The following is a 20,119-nucleotide window of genomic DNA, read 5'->3' on the forward strand; positions in this document are numbered from 1 at the left end:
ATATATATATATATATGTCAGTCAGGGTGATTAGTGCAACTTCCCAAATAGTTTTTATTAAAGATTCTTCTTACTTTTATAGATACAGCTGCTCTGTATTCTCTATACAGAGCAGCTGTATCTTTTGCTAAACTCTGCTCCTGTCAAGTCTGCGGGACAGACGAGTTCAGTGACAGCGGGTCAGACACACAGGATCCACCTGTAATCTATCACATCTAAGTTCATAACCTATGTGATAGATTGCAGGTCATCATAGCGAACGATATAGCTGCTCTGAATAGAGAATACAGAGCAGCTGTATGTCATTAAGTAAAAATAATTTTTCATAAAAAAATATTTAGAAAGATGCACTAATCACACTGACTAACCTTTTTATTAAAAAAAAAAAATGCTATTCAAAAGGTGTATATACCGTAGTCTTTAAAGAGGCTCTGTCACCAGATTGTGCAACCCCTATCTGCTATTGCAGCAGATAGGCGCTGCAATGTAGATTACAGTAACGTTTTTATTTTTAAAAAACGAGACATTTTTGGCCAAGTTATGACCATTTTCGTATTTATGCAAATGAGGCTTGCAAAAGTACAACTGGGCGTGTTGAAAAGTAAAAGTACAACTGGGCGTGTATTATGTGCGTACATCGGGGCGTGTTTACTACTTTTACTAGCTGGGCTTTCTGAAGAGAAGTATCATCCACTTCTCTTCAGAACGCCCAGCTTCTGGCAGTGCAGATCTGTGACGTCACTCACAGGTCCTGCATCGTGTCGGCACCAGAGGCTACAGATGATTCTGCAGCAGCATCGGCGTTTGCAGGTAAGTCGATGTAGCTACTTACCTGCAAACGCTGATGCTGCTGCAGAATCAACTGTAGCCTCTGGTGCCGACACGATGCAGGACCTGTGAGTGACGTCACAGATCTGCACTGCCAGAAGCTGGGCGTTCTGAAGAGAAGAGGATGTTACTTCTCTTCAGAGCGCCCAGCTAGTAAAAGTAGTAAACACGCCCCGATGTACGCACATAATACACGCCCAGTTGTACTTTTACTTTTCAACACGCCCAGTTGTACTTTTGCAAGCCTCATTTGCATAAATACGAAAATGGTCATAACTTGGCCAAAAATGCTCGTTTTTTAAAAATAAAAACGTTACTGTAATCTACATTGCAGCGCCTATCTGCTGCAATAGCAGATAGGGGTTGCACAATCTGGTGACAGAGCCTCTTTAAGGGAAATAGTGTAAAGAGACATCATGGGAAAAATTCATAGGAAAAGTTTATATAACATGATGCAACTGATACTTAACGATAGCGAACTCACTGAAAACAGATAAAAGTGGATACTAAAACTGCTAATTTTTCACCATTCAGTTCGTGAATAAAAACATGGAGGAGATGCATCAAAACTTGTGAAAAATAAGAGTAGTAGTTGCCCACAATAACCAATAAGGTCGCTCCTTTCATTTTCCTAAAGGCCTCTGAAAAATGATATGTGGAACCTAAATGGAAGCCATGGGCAACTATTCCACCTTTCCTTTGGACCAGTGTTGATATATCCCCCACCCCCACATGGTGTGGTTAAATTAATCTGTGGCATAAATTGGGACTTCAATAACTCCATTCACATGCTGCAGAAGAGAATCCATGCTTATTTCAGAGCATGCAACACATTTTCAAGCCTGCAGCATGTCCACTGTGTGAGGCCAATATACAATACATCCTTAGGCCTCATGTGCAGGACCGTGCCCTGTGCAGGAGGCTGTATGGCAATACTGTTCCCTACGGCTCAGTGTACTGCCATGCTTTGTTGGATGTCGTATGTAGGAGATATTCTCTAGAAACAATGCTTCTAGGGAAGAACCGCTCCAAAATATGGAGAATTCTGTAGTAAACTGAAGGCAGTAAGGCCCTATGTACCTCTATGGGTGTAGGAAGAAACAGGAAATTGGATCCAGCGAGGAGTCTGTATGATTCTGTTAAAATATAGGAATCTTCTTCCAAGTTTTATTGAGATGAAGGATAAAACAAGTGCAGTGAATGTGAAGAAATTTCCCAAGTATGCAATGGAGGGATAAACAGCAATTGGAGCGGTGCCTACGCGTTTCTGACGCTGACTGCGTCCTTAGTCATGAACAGCAGCCATGACTAAGGACGCAGTCAGCGTCAGAAACGCGTAGGCACCGCTCCAATTGCTGTTTATCCCTCCATTGCATACTTGGGAAATTTCTTCACATTCACTGCACTTGTTTTATCCTTCATCTCAATAAAACTTGGAAGAAGATTCCTATATTTTAACAGAATCATACAGACTCCTCGCTGGATCCAATTTCCTGTTTCTTCCTATGTCTACACGTGTGCCGACACGGGGATCCGTGCTAGAGTGACTCAGCATATCTGCAAGATAGGTGAGCTGGAGGAACCCTCCTACATTTTTCTCCATACCTCTATGGGTGCCCTGTTACGGGTCTGTACAAAAGTGAGTCGTAATATGGCTGTGTGCATGAGGCCTTATACTCACTTTACACAAAGATGTTGTACTCCAATCAGAGCAATACTGGGGGTCATGTACCCCACAGACGTACACTGAAGCTGTTGGGCCCCAGTGCATATGTATCCTGTTCCGCTTATAATACTAGTGTCTTCTTATGTGGCAGAGGGGCCTTTGGGCCCCCTCAGGCACCAGGCCCTGGGTGCAACTGCTACCTCTGCACCCTCTATAGTTTTGCCTCTGATATACACATCCGTATTGCAACTCTGTTCATGAGCTGTATATTTAGAGATCCTGTGCTGTGAAATTAGGAAAGTCTTAGGCTGGGTTCACACGAGCATGTTACGTCCATAATGGACGGAACGTATTTCGGCCGCAAGTCCCGGACCGAACACACTGCAGGGAGCCGGGCTCCTAGCATCATAGTTATGTACGACACTAGGAGTCCCTGCCTCGCTGCGGGACAATTGTCCCGTACTGTAATCATGTTTTCAGTATGGGATAGTAGTTCCACAGAGAGGCAGGGACTCCTAGCATCGTACATAACTATGATGCTAGGAGCCCGGCTCCCTGCAGTGTGTTCAGTCCTGGACTTGCGGCCAAGTTATGAGCTATTTTATATATATATGCAAATGAGCTTTGAAATGGACAACTGGGCGTGTTTTTTTTTCGTATGTCCAACTGGGCGTGTATTGTGTTTTTAACTGGGCGTGTGTTTTTAACTGGGCGTTTCCAGCAAGGGAAACAAAATCTCGTTTACCTCGTAATCTCGCGAGATTACGCGTGGTTTGCTGTAATCTCACAGAAAAGAGTCAGAAGTGTCGGGATTCTGAATACACATGAAATCCAGCCTGGACGTCATGTGTATTCATTATCAGGACACTTGTGTATGTGACTGCACATCGTTCTAATAAGAACGTGATGCTGCTGTGTAAGGCCCCATGCACACGACCGTAAAAAACCTCCGTTTTTGCGGACCGCAATTGTGGTCCGCAAAAACGGAGCCATTCACTTTCATTGAACACTGACACCTTTCCGTAGAACTACGGAAGGGTGTCCGTGCCGTGGAAATGTTCCGGGAATTATGGAACATGTCCGTTCTTTTGCATTGGGAGCACGGCCCGAAAATGCGGCTGTCAGTCGGCGGCCGGCCGTGCCCGCAATCGTGGGCCGTGATTGCGGGCACGGTCATGTGCATGGGGGCTAAATGAATGTAGAGGAGTGTATGACGCTGACTGGTCACTGATTGGTCAGCGTCATACACGTAAACACGCCCAGTTAAAAACAATACACACCCAGTTGGACATACGAAAAAAAACACGCCCAGTTGTCCATTTCAAAGCTCATTTGCATATATATATAAAATAGCTCATAACTTGGCCAAAAATGAACGTTTTTTAAAAAAACAAAACGTTACGGTTATCTACATTGCAGCGCCGATCACATACAATAGGAGATAGGGGGTTGAGAATCTGGTGACAGAGCCTCTTTAAATCTCATTGCTTTACTACTAGTAACCATTTCAATGTGTGCTCTGTACCAATGTCATATCACAGTTACTCTCTCCGTGTCTTCCTCTCCCATAAATGTAGAATTATTCATTCATTGTAAAACAGATCTAGCTATAGATAAACTTCTGTATACCAGTATGTGAACTTCCATTTATCTCCACCTAAGCCTAGGGGAGATTAATATTGAATGTATATATGTATATATTTGTGGATTTGATCTTACTTTTTTGATTTCTGTGTATATTAATTTTGTAGTGTCTGAAGGTCGAATGTATAAACCGAAATGTTAAACCTATTTTGGATTACTACTTTTAAAATATCACTTATTGCATAATACCTTGGAGTGCTGAGTTTCCATTTTTATATCCACAGGATATGCCATCAATGTCTGATAGATATGGGTTCCAGCTCAGGGATCTATATCAAGAACAGGGGTCACCCGCCCCCCAAGTTGCCAGGCGTAACGGTCATTCTCGATATAGGTGCGGGTCCCAGAGGTTGGACCTCCACCGACCATAATGTCCTCCCGATATGCCATTTCATTATAAGATGGGAACACTCCATTAATAAATCACAACAGTTGGAAAATATTGTTTACTGGTTGAGGTTCAAGATGGATATTGTGTGTGGTTTTTGATGTGAGTTTACAAAGGGTGGAGCAAATTTATCAAAATGGTAAATGCTACATAATATATTTGATGGACTCACTTCATGGTTGTTATACGTGTGCGCCAGCATTGAGCACCAAGTCAATCATTTTGGTAAAACCATCGTAAGTTGTTTAACCAGGGCCCCTTTCATGCCACAAAAATGGTTAAATATAATCTACATCTCAGCATTTTTTTTTACCGCCACACTTCACTTGATAAGGGCCAGTTCACAATGAGTTTTTTTACGCGGAAACCGTGTCGGAATACGCGCCAAAAATGCCTCCCATTGATTTCAATGGGAGGCTGAGTTTTTTCCCCGCGAGCGGAAAAACCAGCTTGCGGGAAAAAGAAGTGACATGCCCTATCTTCGGGCGTTTACGCCTCTGACCTCCCATTGACCTCAATGGGAGGCAGAGAAAGCGTATTTCGCTGTGTTTTATGCCTGCGGCACTCAATGGCCGTGGGCGAAAAACGCCACAAAAATCGGCGTGCAGACAGGGTAAATAATTTTGAGGCAGATTTTTTACCTGCAAAAAACTCTGTGTGAACCCAGCCTAAAAGTGTCTAGAAAGACGTTTAGTACCATGCATAGACTGCGGTGGGCAGGGGCAAAATCGGCATTTAGAATACATGAGCAAAGATGTTTATTTTTCTTCAAGATGCCTTATATTTACAAAATCCAGGAAAACATTCTCGTTTCAATAGTTTTTATTGAGAATTTTTTAACATATGAAAGTTTACATATTTCAAGTATACAGGAGATACAGAACAATGACCAGGAAAACATTTTCAAGCAAAGTATGTCGCCACTTATATCCGAGATTGAAATAATAAATTGTGCTCCGACCTCTCCTGAATGCCACATGATGGGGACGGAGAGCAGAGGGTGCAGTACTGAATGTTACCACCTTCTATGTGGCTCGTCAGGAGAACGTATAACGAGAATCCGTGGTGACGATTTTGAGGACCGTAACCTGCAAGTTCCGAGGTGGCTCACCAGGGGGCGCTGCAGCTTTAGGCCTCAGCGTATCACAGGGCGCCGCCTCCTCAGCTGAAGGGCAAGTTGCGGCCCACCGTATCTCGCCTGTTTGGGGGCACCGCGTTGTGGGTGTAAATAACATGTCCTACGTAGTACAGAGTGAACGCGTCTAATGAACACTGAGGAGAGCCTGTTATTTATGTCATGCATGAGGTGAGCACACTCACAGGCTGGAGAGGGAGGGGTTAAAGGAGTCAGGGGAGGACGGCCAAAACACAGATGTCTCCTGTGGTAATAATGTAGGGAAGATCATATCTGTCCCGTCTCATGGTTAATACGGACACTATTATATGACTGCTGCAGAAGAGAAAGCGTTATACCCTCACATTCTACTATTATTATGCCACCGTCCCTTCACACATGTCACTTGTGGTTGAATATCAATTATGGCTGTTCTCCCCCCTGTCACACTGGACGCTCATACTCCCTGATGAAATTTGGGATCATGACTGCATTGGAGGGCAGTGTTTGTTCACATGGATATGGGCTATGTCCGTCGGCAGCAATGTATGTATGTCACGTGTATATAAGAATGTAAACAATGTGGCCATTCCTGCAGCCGCGATCGTCCAATCCTGGGGATGAGATTACAACAGACTATTAGATCAGGTCTATGTCCCCAGCTGGACAACTCCTGTCAATGCTTCCTATTAGTACACATGGCCGCTAGGCTGGAGATGATGCATGTATTACATGGTTGCCCATTTATTGTAATGGGCGCTGTGTAATACTACCACTTCCCTCCCGCATTCACCCGCACCTTCCCCTGGTATAATAGCTGATTGCCAGGGCGGTTTCATTCTTAAAAGGAAATCTCCACTTGCACATCTTATTTACACGAGCGTATTTAACGTCCGTGATACGCGTGTGAAAATCACAATCGTCGCACGGACCTATGCTAATCAATGGGGCCGTTCAGACATTCCGTGTTTTTCACGCAGCGCGCGTCCGCTGCGTAAAACTCACAGCATGTCCGATACTTTCGCGTTTTTCATTCATCACGCACCCATTGAAGTCAATGGGTGCGTGAAAACCGCACACGGACGCACTTCCGCGTGTGATTCGCGCTACAGTTGTTGAAGAAATGAAGGGAATAATAAAACTACCGCCTTCGTTTCTGTTTATAAACATCAAAACCACGTGTCATAACGATGCCATATGCGCAAAAAACACTCAGCCACGCACCAAACACTGATGCCACACGGAACTGCAACGCGCAAAAAACGCAGCGTTTTTTTAGCGCGCGCAAAACGCATACGTTTGTGTGAATTTCGCCTAAACAGTTAAAATAAACCTAAAATGCTTCATTTTTGCAAACACTTTAAATAAGGTCACATGCACACGATGCATATTTTCCCGCAGCATAATACAGTACCAGCAAAACAAATGAGATTTCAAGCAATCTCATTTACACTTTGCAGAATTTTTCCACCCGTAAATTGACTTGCGGTGCAGATTTTAAAATCTGCAGCATGTCAATTTATCTTGCGTTTCCGTCTCAGAATTGTATCTGCAAAAAAAAAATTCAACTAAATCTGCATCATAAAAGCTGCATGTGTTTTCGCATCAAAATGTAAAATCTGCACCAAAAAACGCAATATTAAGTGGGAATTTTACCTGTAGAATAACCTGTGTGTATCAGCGTTTTTTATGCAGATTTTCCACATCAAATTCCGCAACGTGGGCATGTAGAGGATCTGTCAGTGTTCCTGACATGTCAGTTTTAGTGAATACTTGTATTTACCATAAAATCTGAAATCTGGAGCATCTTTTCTTAGAACTCTACGTCGTGACGTTCCTCTATGATTCCTCCTAGAAATTTATGAATAAACTGAGAACTGGGTGTAGCCATTCACCTTGTCAAAGGGGCGTGTCCCTACACAGTCTGAGACTGCCAGCACTGATTGGATAATGTCAGTCTGTAAAAGAACACACCCCCAACTGGTAACACCAAGTTGTTAATTTTATGAATATATTTGTAGGAGGAATAACAGACGAACGGTACAATGCAGAGTTCTATGTAAAATATGCTCCAGACCCGGGGAATACAGGTATTTACTAAGGCAAACATATCAGGAGCGCTGACAGATCCTCTTTAAAGGGGTTGTCCAGTTTAGAAAACCGATTTTCATTAAAGGGTTATTCCCATCTAAAATCATAAATCGATTTATTTATCTCAAGCTATGTTTTTTTATTAATTACCTTTATTTTTCAAAAGTATTTACTTTTCCCGTTATTTCATGTTAAATTTTTGTTCATTGCTTCAATGTTTATTGCTTGTTTCCTAGGGATCCGGCCACCACTGCATTCCTCTAGCGGTGGCCGCGCTTGCGCAATGACATCCTCTACGTCCTTAGGAGAGGATGTCCGTTTTATCGTGAACGCACATATCAGCGCATGCGCATTAGATGTCGGCCCGGCCACCTCTCATGTGGATGCATCAGGGTTCGGCTCCAGGTACTGCATAGTAGACGCAAGTTGGGGCAGATTTTTGCCGTGATGGGGGTGGGGGGTTGCAAAGAGGGGGGCGTTGTTGCAGCGAGGGGGGTGTAAGGAGCTGATCAAGAGGTGTTGTGCCGCGACTAGAGTGGTTACAGGTGGGGGAAAGTGTTGCCGCGAGGGGGGATGCAGCTTATCGCGAGGGGGGGGGGTGGAAGTGGCTATCCGCAAGGGGGGGAAGTGGGTCACCAGGAAGGGTGGCTAGGATTTGCAGTGAGGAGTGGCGTGGGTGAATTGAAATTCAAGATGTTACTATAAAACTAGGGAATGTGGGGGCGGGTTTCTTCTCAATTACGCTTACCATGCCTGGTTGAGACGATCGTTCTGCTGATGCTAGAACTAGATTATCTAGCAACGTCGGGAGCGTGCACATTGCAGAGCGGCATGATTGACATTGAGACGCTCACGCCCCCTTTTATAAAAGATAACCAGCACTGGCTGAGTTATAAACTTGGAAAAAAAGGTAGTTCGGAAAGGAATTTTTTTTTTTTTTTTTACAATAGATTTGGAATTAAATTTTGGATTAGGATGCATTATAAGAAAAATATGACTGAATTTGGGAATAACCCTTTAAAGGCTATGCAAACCTTTTGAAGACTTTAAAAAAAAAAAAAAAAATTTCATTTATTTTACTAAAATAGTGTATTTTAATGTTTAGTGCAACTTTGTAGTTTGTTCTTATTAACCCCTTCCTGCCGCAGCCATTTTTCAGATTTTCATTTTCGTTTTTTTCCTCCCCACCTTCCAAAAGCCATAACTTTTTATTTTTCCGTCGATATAATACTATGAGGGCTTGATTTTTTGCGGGACGAGTTGTAGTATTTCGTAGCACCATTTATTGTGCCATATAATGTACTAGGAAACGGGAAAAATTATTTGTGGGGTAGAAAATGAAAAGAACAGCGATTCCTCCATTGTTTTTTGTGCTTCGTTTTTACGGAATTCACTGCGCAATTAAAACAACATGTTAACGTTATTCTGTGGGTCAATAAGATTATGGCGATACCAAATATATATTGTTTTTTTTCTATATTTTACTACTTTTACAAGTAAAAACCCAAGTCTAAAAAATAAAATTTATTATGTGTCGCCAAATTCTGAGAGCCACAACTTTTTTATTTTTCCGTCGATTAAGTGGTATGAGGGCTTATTTTTTGCGGGATAAGTTTTTAATGATACCATTTTGGGGTACATGCGAAGTTTTGATCACCTTTTATTTCATTTTTTGTGGGAGATGAGGTGACCAAAAAAGAGCGATTCTGTCGTTTCCATTCTTTTATTTTTTTTTACGGCGTACACCGTGCGGGTTAAATAATGATATATTGTAATAGTTCAGACTTTTACGGATGCAGCGATACCAATTATGTTTTTTCTTTTTTTTTACTATGCTCTGGAGGGAAAAGTTTTTTTTTTTTAAATGTTATATATATATTTATTTTTTTTACATAAAAAAAACCCTTTATTTTACTAATTTTTACTTTTTTTTTTTATTAGTCCCCTTAGGGGACTTCAACCAGCGACGATCGTTATATCGCTTGCACTATATACTACAATACTAATGTATTGCAGTATATCGTGATTCTGACAGGCTTCTATTAAGCCCGCTTAATAGGAGCACAAAGATGGCGGAACTGGGGGCCTTCATTAGGCCCCCAGGCAGCCATAGCAACCATCGTCCCCCCCCCCCGCGGTTGCGTTGCAGGGGTCGCAATGAGCTGTTAGATGGGGTCGCCCCCCTTTTTCTAACTATTTAAATGCCACGGTCGTTATTGACCGCGGCATTTAACGAGTTAAACGAGCGGGATCGCGCTCAAGCGCGATCCCACTCGTTACTCTGAAGTGACGGCTGTAACATACAGCCGACACCCGCATAGTATGGAGCGGGTTCACTCCGTGAGCCCGCTCCATACTTCCCCTACCCGACTTTGGCGTATGGATACGTCAATCGTCGGGAAGGGGTTAAAAAAATAATAATCATTTTTCAGTTACAGCCTCTATGTATTCTGGATACATAAAAGCTGTATCTTGCGCTGAAACACGAATCCGTCAGGTCAGTAGGACTGACGACTTTGGTGACAGTGGGTCACAGGATCCAGCTGTTATCGATCACATCTATGGTCATGAACTTGGATGTGATCGATAACAGCTGGATCCCTGCACTAAACACCAAAATATACTGTTTTAGGTTTCCATAGCCTTTGAGGGAGTTAATTGTTCAGGATCCTCATCCCTGGGCCAGAATGGAGAGAGACTACACAGAGCGTTTCTCACTTTGGAGGACCTGTCCTGTCCTGCATTAAGCAAGGATCACACACACAGTCTTTGGCACAGCTTTTTTTTTTATCCAAACATAGGAGTGAATACAAAAGAAAGGAGATGCGTCAGTCTTTTCAATATACCTTTTCATTCCTTTAGGACCCACTTCTGGCTTTGGCTTAAAAAACTGCCACAAAAACTGCATCAAAAGTGTTTGTGTGTTCACGGCCTTACACAGACAACCCATTGATTTGAGAGGGCATTATGTAATGCTTAAAGGGGTCCAATTAACGGCACCCCCACCATTTTGCTGATTTAAGAGTCCGCGGTGCCCCATCTAGTGCTGCAGCCTCGTCATTATTTGACAAGGCTTATCTCTGTAAATTGGTTAGTGGCTGTGCCTGGTACTGCAGCTCAGTGCCATTCAAAGTCCCTGAAAACCCCCTTTTATTTCCCCTGTGGTGGCGCTGCATGAAAATAGAACACTTCGGCCTGATTCAGATGAATGTGTCCGGTTTCCATCCGCATTTCAGTTCTGTGTGGTATGAGTGTACATTCCGTGTGGCATCAGTGTTCCTGTTTTGTTTTTTTCATCATTTCTTTCAAAAGACGGGCAGCACACAAATATCGCCCGTGTGCTGTCCGTGTTTTACACGCACCCGTTGACTTCAATGGGCAATGTGGACCAAATAAGACACGCAGTGAGATTCACACAACGGACGCACGTTGCGTTAAAAACTTCGGACGTGTGAATAGCCCCATTGAATTTCATAGGTCTGTTTGCTGTCCGTTTTTTTTACGGACAGCTCACGGACGTATAATACGCTCGTCTGAATAAGGCCTTACTGACTCATTTAACGTTGATACAGCAGATCACTGAGGGTCACAGCAGAGGGAAACATTGTTATCAGCTTGAAGCAAGAAGTAGGGCTTGTCCAAAGTGGAGAATCCATTTAATTTGCTTTTTAATTATGTGATGTTTTAATGTCCCTACAAACAAAAATATACATTTAGAATTTCATTGGATTCCTATTACCAGAGAGCAAAGCGTTGTGGGGTCACGGATGACAACACAGACTGGGGCTACTCACTGACTTGTGTCACCCAACTTATATCTTCATTATTAACTGTGGCGTGAGTAAGCGGAAACTTTTTTTGGTATATCCCATATCCTTCTTATTGATATATTTGTTGCACATTAAAATCTCATGAAAATTGTACCTGTGATTGTCGCTAAACAGAGCGTTTGTGTATTTCCCCAGATAAAGTGTTAGGCTAGATTCACACGAGTGTTGCGCATCTCGGAAGTGAAAAACGGCCGAGGTGCAGCCGTGCTTTTCCCTGCGGGATGCGTTATCACGCATCCCCCATAGAGTCTATGGAGGAGAGCGTGAAGCGCAAAAAAATAGGACATGTCTATGGAGGGAAGCGCAAAGAAATAGGACGTGTCTATAGTGTTTATGGAGGGATGCGTGAAGCGCAAAAAAATAGGACATGTCCTATTTTCTCACGGACCCTTCGCATGGTCCATTGAAACAACGGCCGTGTAAACAGCCCCATTGAATTACATAGGTCCGTGTGACGGCCGTTGTTTTAACGGCTGTCACACGGACGTATAACGCGTTTGTGTGAATAAGGCCTTTAGGATGTTCAGTCACATGAATGTCTGCTGAGTGCATATGAACCACAACAGTTTTTGTGAAGGAACCAGCAGAATTTTAACTTTCACCATAGAAGTTAGTGGAGAATGTAACCTTTTTATTTCCTTTTTAAAAGGAAAGTTTTCTTGTACAGAAAAGATTTTCGCAGAGGGTTCAAGTTTCATATCCACAACTTTCTTCTAAGGTCTTATTCACACATGCCTGTTTTGCCACGATTTTAAGAAGACTGCAATAACTAAATCATTTTGATACATTTTATCGGAGTTCTCAATTTCATCACCAGCAGCCTCTGCTGTATTTTTGACCCATTTATGTACTTCAAAGCGGGAATTGAGCTTTATCATTTCTATCTGTTTTGTTTCAGGCTCTCATTTTATTTTTACTGGGTTTCACACCAAATCGGACATGTTTGCATGCTGCAGAGCTACAAAGAGGTAAGATGACATCAGACGTTCATATTGACATATTGCTGACATGAAGGTGACTCCCGGAATAAACAATCCCAATATTTCTGAGGATGTTTGTAAATATCAATCTTTTTTTTCTTTCTGTCTTTTTTAGTAAGTTTACTTTTTCTGTAAGGCTCTGGTCACACAAGTGTTTTTCTCTACATTTTTACCGTCATTTTTACATATTTATTTTAAAGGGGTTATGTGGAGATCGAAAATTAGTAGCAGTGTACTTACTGCAGTATGTGAGTACACTCGCTAAGATACATTCCAGTCCGCCCGTCGCGCTGATTATGAGATTTTAATAGATTTTTACAGCGCTGCCGGGGGACAGGAAGTCTAGTGGCGCAGTGTAACTTCATGACGACACGTATTTTTCCATTGAAATATTTTGTATTTTTCCATTGACATTAATGTACCATATAATGTACTGGGAAACGTTAAAAAATTATCTTGTGGGGTGAAATGAAAAAAAATTGCAATTTCCCCATTGTTTTTTGTTTTTTGGGTTTTGTTTTTACGGCGTTCACTCGGTGCTAAAAATAACATGTTAACTTTATTCTGTGGGTCATTACGATTACGAAGATACCAAATTGATATGGTTTATTTTTATATTTGACTACTTTTACTAAATAATAACATTTTGTTTAAAAAAAAAAAGTGTTTTGTGTCACCATATTCTGAGTCTCAGAGCTTTTTTTATTGATTCGTCAATGGAGCAGTGTGAGGGCTAATTTTTTGGTCGTTTTCATTGATACCATTTTGGGGCACATACAACATTGTGATCACTTTTTATTCCATTTTGTGTGAGAGACAAGGTGAAAAAAAATAGGAATACTGGTGTTTTTATTGAACTTTTTTTTTTTTGCGCAGTTGACTGTGCAGATTAATCTTATATTGTAATAATTCAGACTTTTATGGACGCGGCGACACCAATTATGTTGTTTGTTTTTTAAATCAGTCCCACTAGGGGGCTTGAACCAGCGATAGCTGTATCGCTTCCACATTATACTGCAATACTTATGTATTGCAGTATATTGTGGTGTTTACCGTCTTCTATTGAGCCCTGCCTCTAGCAAGGGGTAATAGGGGCACGGAGATGGCAGACCCGGGGGCCTTCAGTAGGCCCCCTGACTGCCAATGCAACCATTAATGGTCACCTTAGCTCCCCAAATAAATAGATTAAAATGTAATCAAAAAGTCGCATGTACCCCCCAAAAAAACAATAAAAACTACAGCTTCCCCCACAAAAAACAAGCCCACACATCGCTTAATCAACAGAAAAATTAAAAACGTATGACGACGCAAAACGTTTTTTTTAACAAATATTTTTTTTCTTTGTAAAAGTGGTAAAACATAAAAAAAATATAAATTTGGTATCACCGTAATCTTATTAACTCGTAGAATAAAGTTAACATGAATGGCGTAAAAATGGAAACAAAAAAAACAATGGCGGAATTGCTGCATATATATATATATGTATAATCGGTGTTACCTTATTTTGTAGGTTTTTTTGGGGCAAGCTTCTTTATCTTCATCTGGTCCAAACGAGGTCCCTGTCTGGTCCTGACGCTGTCAATGCTTTAAGACCATTTTATTTTGCCGTGCATCCTGATTTCTTTGGACAGCACCCGAGAGAGAGAGTACGTTTTTACCACACAACTATACACAAGCAATTCTAAGGGTTTTAAATGCCATTTTTTTTTTTTTTTAGATGTGCGGGAGAGGATCTTACAAGCATGAAGTACCCAAGGGGTCTAATCAAGAACACGTAGTAATATAGTATCTGTTTTATATCAGTCCCTAAGCCCTGTTCTCGCAGGTTATGGCTGCAGGGAGGGGCCACTATTTATTTACATATAGGACACAACCTATAGATCTGTTTAATAATACACTAATCTAACTAAATATTTCAAATTTTCTTGGTTCTCTTCAGATTTGTACGTATAAGGTAAACTCCCCCAAAATTTCTGCCCAAGTTTTATCTATCTTACTTCACACACCTTGGCCACATCATTAAGGCATTCATGAGATGGCGGGAGTGAGGAACCGGTATATGAGTCTCTTAGTGTACACCTCAGCCACACACTGCCAAAACTACATCTGGTCATACCCAGAAGACAAGACTTTGTCGGTCATAGCGGCGCTTATCACTGAACAAGATAAAGCAGCATCCATTAGTAGCGACAGCCATAGTTACACACATTAACATTGCCATACACGGCTTGGTTCCATGATCGTTATAGCCATAGTAGCGCCTGTTAATAGTGTCTGACACTGCAGTAACAATAAGGCGCTGGCCTTAGTAGTGCCCATATATAGTGACTAGTAATAGTAGTAATTCTAGTAGCACCTAATAATAATACAATTGCAAATAGAGCACATTTATTGTGATAAGAAGTGTCCTTTACTGGGTGCACAATATTAATTTCATTCTTAATAGCGCCCATAAAAATACTCACTTGCTTCCATGTTTCCATAGTGTTCTGGATCATAAAAAGAAAAGGTTAGGCCCCATGCACACGGCCGTGCCCGTAGTCACGGGCCGCGATTGCAGGCCTGGACAGCCGTCCGCATTTTCAGCCTGTGCTGCCATATGTGAGCACAGACCATAAAAAGCAAAAGATAGGACATGTCCTATCTTTTGCGGTACACTTCTACGGCCCGAACACCTTCCCATAAATAAACGGGAAGGTGTCCGTGAACAATAGAAGTAATTGCGGACTGTAATTGCGGTCCGGAATTGCGGACGATTTCTACAGTCGTGCCTTAGTTTGCAGAAACTATTTTGCAATGGTCGCTTTTGCAGAATACAAATCCAGTACAGTTCAGATGGATATTGCCATCGTTATGAGGTTGGGACGCAGACCTTCTTGCTAACACTGTGTATACCTGTACCCTCCTAGTGATATGTACTCCCCAAAGTATATGTCATTTGTGTTGGGAAATATAAGGCTGGGTTCACACGACCTATTTTCAGACGTAAACGAGGCGTATTATGCCTCGTTTTACGTCTGAAAATAGGGCTACAATACGTCGGCAAACATCTGCCCATTCATTTGAATGGGTTTGCCGACGTACTGTGCCGATGACCTGTCATTTACGCGTCTTCGTTTGACAGCTGTCAAAAGACGACGCGTAAAATTACAGCCTCGTCAAAAGAAGTGCAGGACACTTCTTGGGACGTTTTTGGAGCCGTTTTCTCATAGACTCTATTGAAAACGGCTCCAAAAACAGCCGAAAAAACGGCGCGAAAAACGCCGCAAAAAAACGTGAGTTGCTCAAAAAACGTCTGAAAATCAGGTGCTGTTTTCCCTTGAAAACAGCTCCGTATTTTCAGAAGTTTTTGGCTCAGCGTGTGAACATACCCTAACAGATTTACCTCTGTAATTCTCTGTAACAAATCAGAAACATAACTAGTCAAATAGATTGACTCTATATGTCAATACTTATAATAAATTTGATTAAAATACCATATCTGAGAAATATGGTAAGTGAATGAATTTTAAAGGGTATGGTTTCACTTTTGTTGCAGAAATTTCTGTGACTGACCCATATATCTGAATGGGGTTTGTAAAATCCATGCACATGCTGCAGAAATATCAATGGAATGGATTTTCAGTCGCTGACATTTCGGCAACAAATCCATCACGTGTGAACATATCTACCAGTAACACTCCCGAGATATTAACAAACAAAAAGAAAACAACTTCCAGTCATCAGATAAATATTTGACCAAAAGTAGCAAATTTAGGTGGTGTATTTATGGAGACTGAATTAGCAAATCAGCTGATATAGAGCTAGTTCACAAGGCGGATTATGCGCGACGGATCCCGTTGCAAAATCCGCTGTGGCAGGAAGATTTCTCCCTTCCATTGATATCATGGAATCTGCCCGAAGATTGAGCCGGATGCTTCTATTTCGCGCTAGCTGAAATAATCAGATATGCGGGGAAAAAAAGTGTCCGGCTCCCATTGAAATGAATGGGAAAAGGAATTTTGCGGCGCCTGCAAAATGCCTTCGTGTGAACATACCCTTAAGAAGGAAGTAGGCGTCATATAAAGACTTGATAGAGTGCATCATAAAAGTGTGGCATTATTCATGTTTATTCCATTTTTCATATTTACCTTCTGTAGGAGGTCAATGAAAACTCTCTAAAGAGGTTAAATGGATATCTGGAGAATCTCCAAAAACCTGGTCATAGGTCACATAAACCTGCTCAACTTACATTTTATGTTAGAGAAACTGTACAGAACTCTGAGAATGACCAAGAATCAACAAGGGAAGCAGGTAGATGATTTGTCAATTCATTGTCATCCTATATCTGAGATGTAATGTACATAGTACTCATAAAATGTAACATCATGTTCAGATCATTATCTCATTTCTTACCTACAGTGCCTTGCAAAAGTGGTGTTTTTCTTGTTTTGTTGCATTACAACCAGGAATTTAAAATGGATTTTAACCTCTTCCAGCGCTGCGCCACAACTGTACGTCCTGGAAAGGGCTTGCTTCCCGCACCAGGACGTACAGTTGCGGAGCGGTTCCCGGTGCACACTGTCTTAACGGACAGTGTCCTGGAACCGGGAGTTCAGCTGTCCCCAGTCTTGCCGGTCAGCGGACAATCGCCGCTGATTTCGGCAAGTAATCCCATAAATGCGGCGACCAATTGCGATCGCCGCATTTAAGGGGTTTGAAGCACATCGGCAGCCCCCACGAAGTGATTGTGGGGGCTGCCGATGCTTGTCGTGGCAATCGGAGGTCAGACAATGGCCTTCGGGTTGCCATGTATAGAAGCCTAGGAGGAGCAGCCGGAGGCTGGTCCTCCTACAGGGGCGGATTATAATAAGGGCAATCTGGGCAAGGGCTCGAGGCTGGAAGGAAGCCCAGTTCGCCCTGGTTCTCCCGTACCATGAGCATGAGGTCACAACGCTATGCGCCGAGCACAGCATCCTGATCCTGGATAGAGTCAGGACCTCCGCTGCGACTGAAGAGGAGTGTAAGTTTAATATCCTTGTCTGCTGAAACCGATTGGCGGGGTCTGACTCCCGGGAACCCGCCAATCAGCTGTTTTGAAGGGGCCGCAGCGCTCGTACGACAGCTGCTTCCTTTTCATTCCGGTCACTTGCTCTGGGCAAGTGACCAGATTGCTCACATTGTGAATCTGTGTCGGCGATTCACAGTTTGAGTAAGTAAGGGAAACGAAGGGAAAGCAGCATTTGTATGAGCGCTGTGGCCCCTTCAAAACAGCTGATTGGCGGGTTCACGGGAGTCGGACCCTGACCCATCCGCTATAGGCCATCAGTGTTTAGGGACTGGACAACTCCTTTAAGCCTACGATGTGGCAGGCTCAGAGGGCCCATGAGACAGGATCACAGATTGTGTGATGCTGTCTGCTGGCAGGCTTAAATACATGGCCCATGTGTGATCCTGTCTGATGGGCCCTGTATATAAGCCTACCACGTATACTGTATAAGATTACTGTCTGCTGGACCCTGTATCTAAGCCTACCTTGACAGACAGTATCAAACATGGGCCCTGTATCTAAGCCTACTACATGTGTTACTAATCGTTCTTTTTGTGTTTTCTTACAGGTTCGGTTGTTGGACTACGTCGGATTCGTGGACTACTTCGATGAAGGCTTTTTTTATTATCAATAAAAATGAGGAATGTGTAAGGGGTTTTTATTTCAATAAAATATTTTTTCTATGTCTTTTTTTTTTTTAAACTTTATTATTACCGCCTTAGTAATGGCCGCCGGCTGATTGACAGCGTCCATTACTAAGGCGGGGCTTAGTGTTAGCCGGTGCAGAGGCTAACCCTAACCCCCATTATTACCCTGGTACCCACCGCCACCAGGGGTACTGGGAAGAGCCGGGTACGATCCAGTACCTGACCATCTGTAGTGATGGTCGGGTAATGGGGCAGCCGCTGGCTGGTATTATCAGGCTGGGACAGGCCAGAAACAGCGGCCCTTCCCCCCCTGGTAATGCTAACTTGCTGCTGCTTTATTGTATCTGGCTGGTTATGAAAAATGGGGGGGACCCCACGTCATTTAAAAAAAATAATAATAATTGGAAAGAACGATGTGGGATCCCCCCCAATTTTCCTAACCAGCCAGATACAATAGCAGCAGCCTAGCATTACCAGGGTGGGGAGGGCCACTGTTTTTGGCCTTCCCCAGCCATAGTAATATCAGCCTCCGGTGCCCGACCATCACTATAGATGGCTGGGTACTAGTTCGTACCCGGCACTTCCCAGTACCCCTGGTGGCGGTGGATACCAGGGTAAAAATGGGGGTTAGTGTTAGCCTCTGCATCTGCTAACGTTAAGCCCCGCCTTAGTTATGGACGTTGTCAATCAGTCAGCGGCCATTACTAAGGTGGTAATAATAGAGTTTAAGGACATAGAAAAAATATTTTATTGACATAAAAAACACACACAACCCTCATTAACCATTTTATTGAGAATAAAAAAAACGCTGTCATTGAAGTAGTCCTCGAATCCGACATAGTCCAACAACCGAACCTGTAAAATAACACACACACACACAAAAATAATTAGTAACACATAAAAAAGCAAAACAATTCTTATACTTACCTTTCCTCGGTCCAGCGCTGGAACCGCAATGTCAGCGAGCTGGTCCCTATATCTAATCCTATCATGTATGATACTGTCTGCTGAGCCCTATATCTAGTCCTATCATGTGTGATACTGTCTGTTGAGCTACTGTATCTAATCCTATAATGTGTGATACTGTCTGTTGAGCTACTGTATCTAATCCTATCATGTGTGATGCTGTCTGCTGAGCCACTGTATCTAATCCATAGATTATAGGGTCATAGTGCTATAGATATGCTGTCTCCTATACACACACACATATACACACACACATATATACACGCACACAGACATATATATATATTCAGGAGCATAGTGTATAGTACTATTATATTCAGCACAGTGTATGGTGCTATTATATTGAGGGGCGCAGTGTATAGTACTATTATATTCAGGGGAGCAGTGTGTGGTACTATTATATTCAGGAGTACAGTGTATAGTACTATACACTGTATAATACTATTATATTCAGGGGCGCAGTGTATATTCCTATTATATTCAGGAGTACAGTGTATAGTACTATTATATTAATTGTATGATATTATTATATTTAGGGGCATTGAGTGTGGCATCGTCAGAATTTTATATTCGTTTACAGGTGCGGAAATGTTGAAAAAGTGAGGAGCCGAAGACATCTGAGCTGTGAACTGCAGAAATGGGCTGTGCCCGAGAGAAGTCATCATAGAGGACTGGACCGGATGGAGAAGAAAAGAGAAAAAGAATCTGAGACATCACCTGTGAGTCACTCAATGTAAATGTTTATTCTCCCTGTGACTGATCAGTACTGTAGTCACTGTATGATCTGCAGCGAGATGACGGATGGTAGCATTCTTTTTTGTTAAACAGCAACTCCCAGTATATCCTAACCATTGTTCAGGCTATACTGGGAGCTGTCGTTTTATGTTGTACAAATTTATACAGCAGGGGTTAAACTGAATTTGCAAATGATCTCTG

General features: G+C 42.4%; 1 protein-coding gene across 4 annotated transcripts in view; it reads left to right on the top strand.

Annotated features, from left to right (window-relative positions):
* Positions 1-5,657: 5,657 nt before the first annotated feature.
* Positions 5,658-20,119, top strand: part of TCAIM (T cell activation inhibitor, mitochondrial) — a 55,602-nt gene continuing 41,140 nt past the window's right edge. Inside the window, exons 1-4 of one of the 4 annotated variants that reach the window (XM_075827158.1) lie at positions 5,658-5,832; positions 12,460-12,529; positions 14,052-14,187; positions 16,681-16,834. In XM_075827158.1, coding sequence (XP_075683273.1) covers positions 12,501-12,529; positions 14,052-14,187; positions 16,681-16,834 — 319 coding nt within the window. In that variant the 5' untranslated portion in view covers positions 5,658-5,832; positions 12,460-12,500. Of the gene's footprint in view, positions 5,833-7,991; positions 8,137-12,459; positions 12,530-14,051; positions 14,188-16,680; positions 16,835-20,119 lie in introns of those variants that run through there. The other 3 variants (XR_012847734.1, XM_075827156.1, XM_075827157.1) reach the window with 3 other exon arrangements.

This window comes from Rhinoderma darwinii, chromosome 5 (assembly GCF_050947455.1).
Source record: "Rhinoderma darwinii isolate aRhiDar2 chromosome 5, aRhiDar2.hap1, whole genome shotgun sequence".
NCBI lineage: Eukaryota > Metazoa > Chordata > Amphibia > Anura > Rhinodermatidae > Rhinoderma > Rhinoderma darwinii.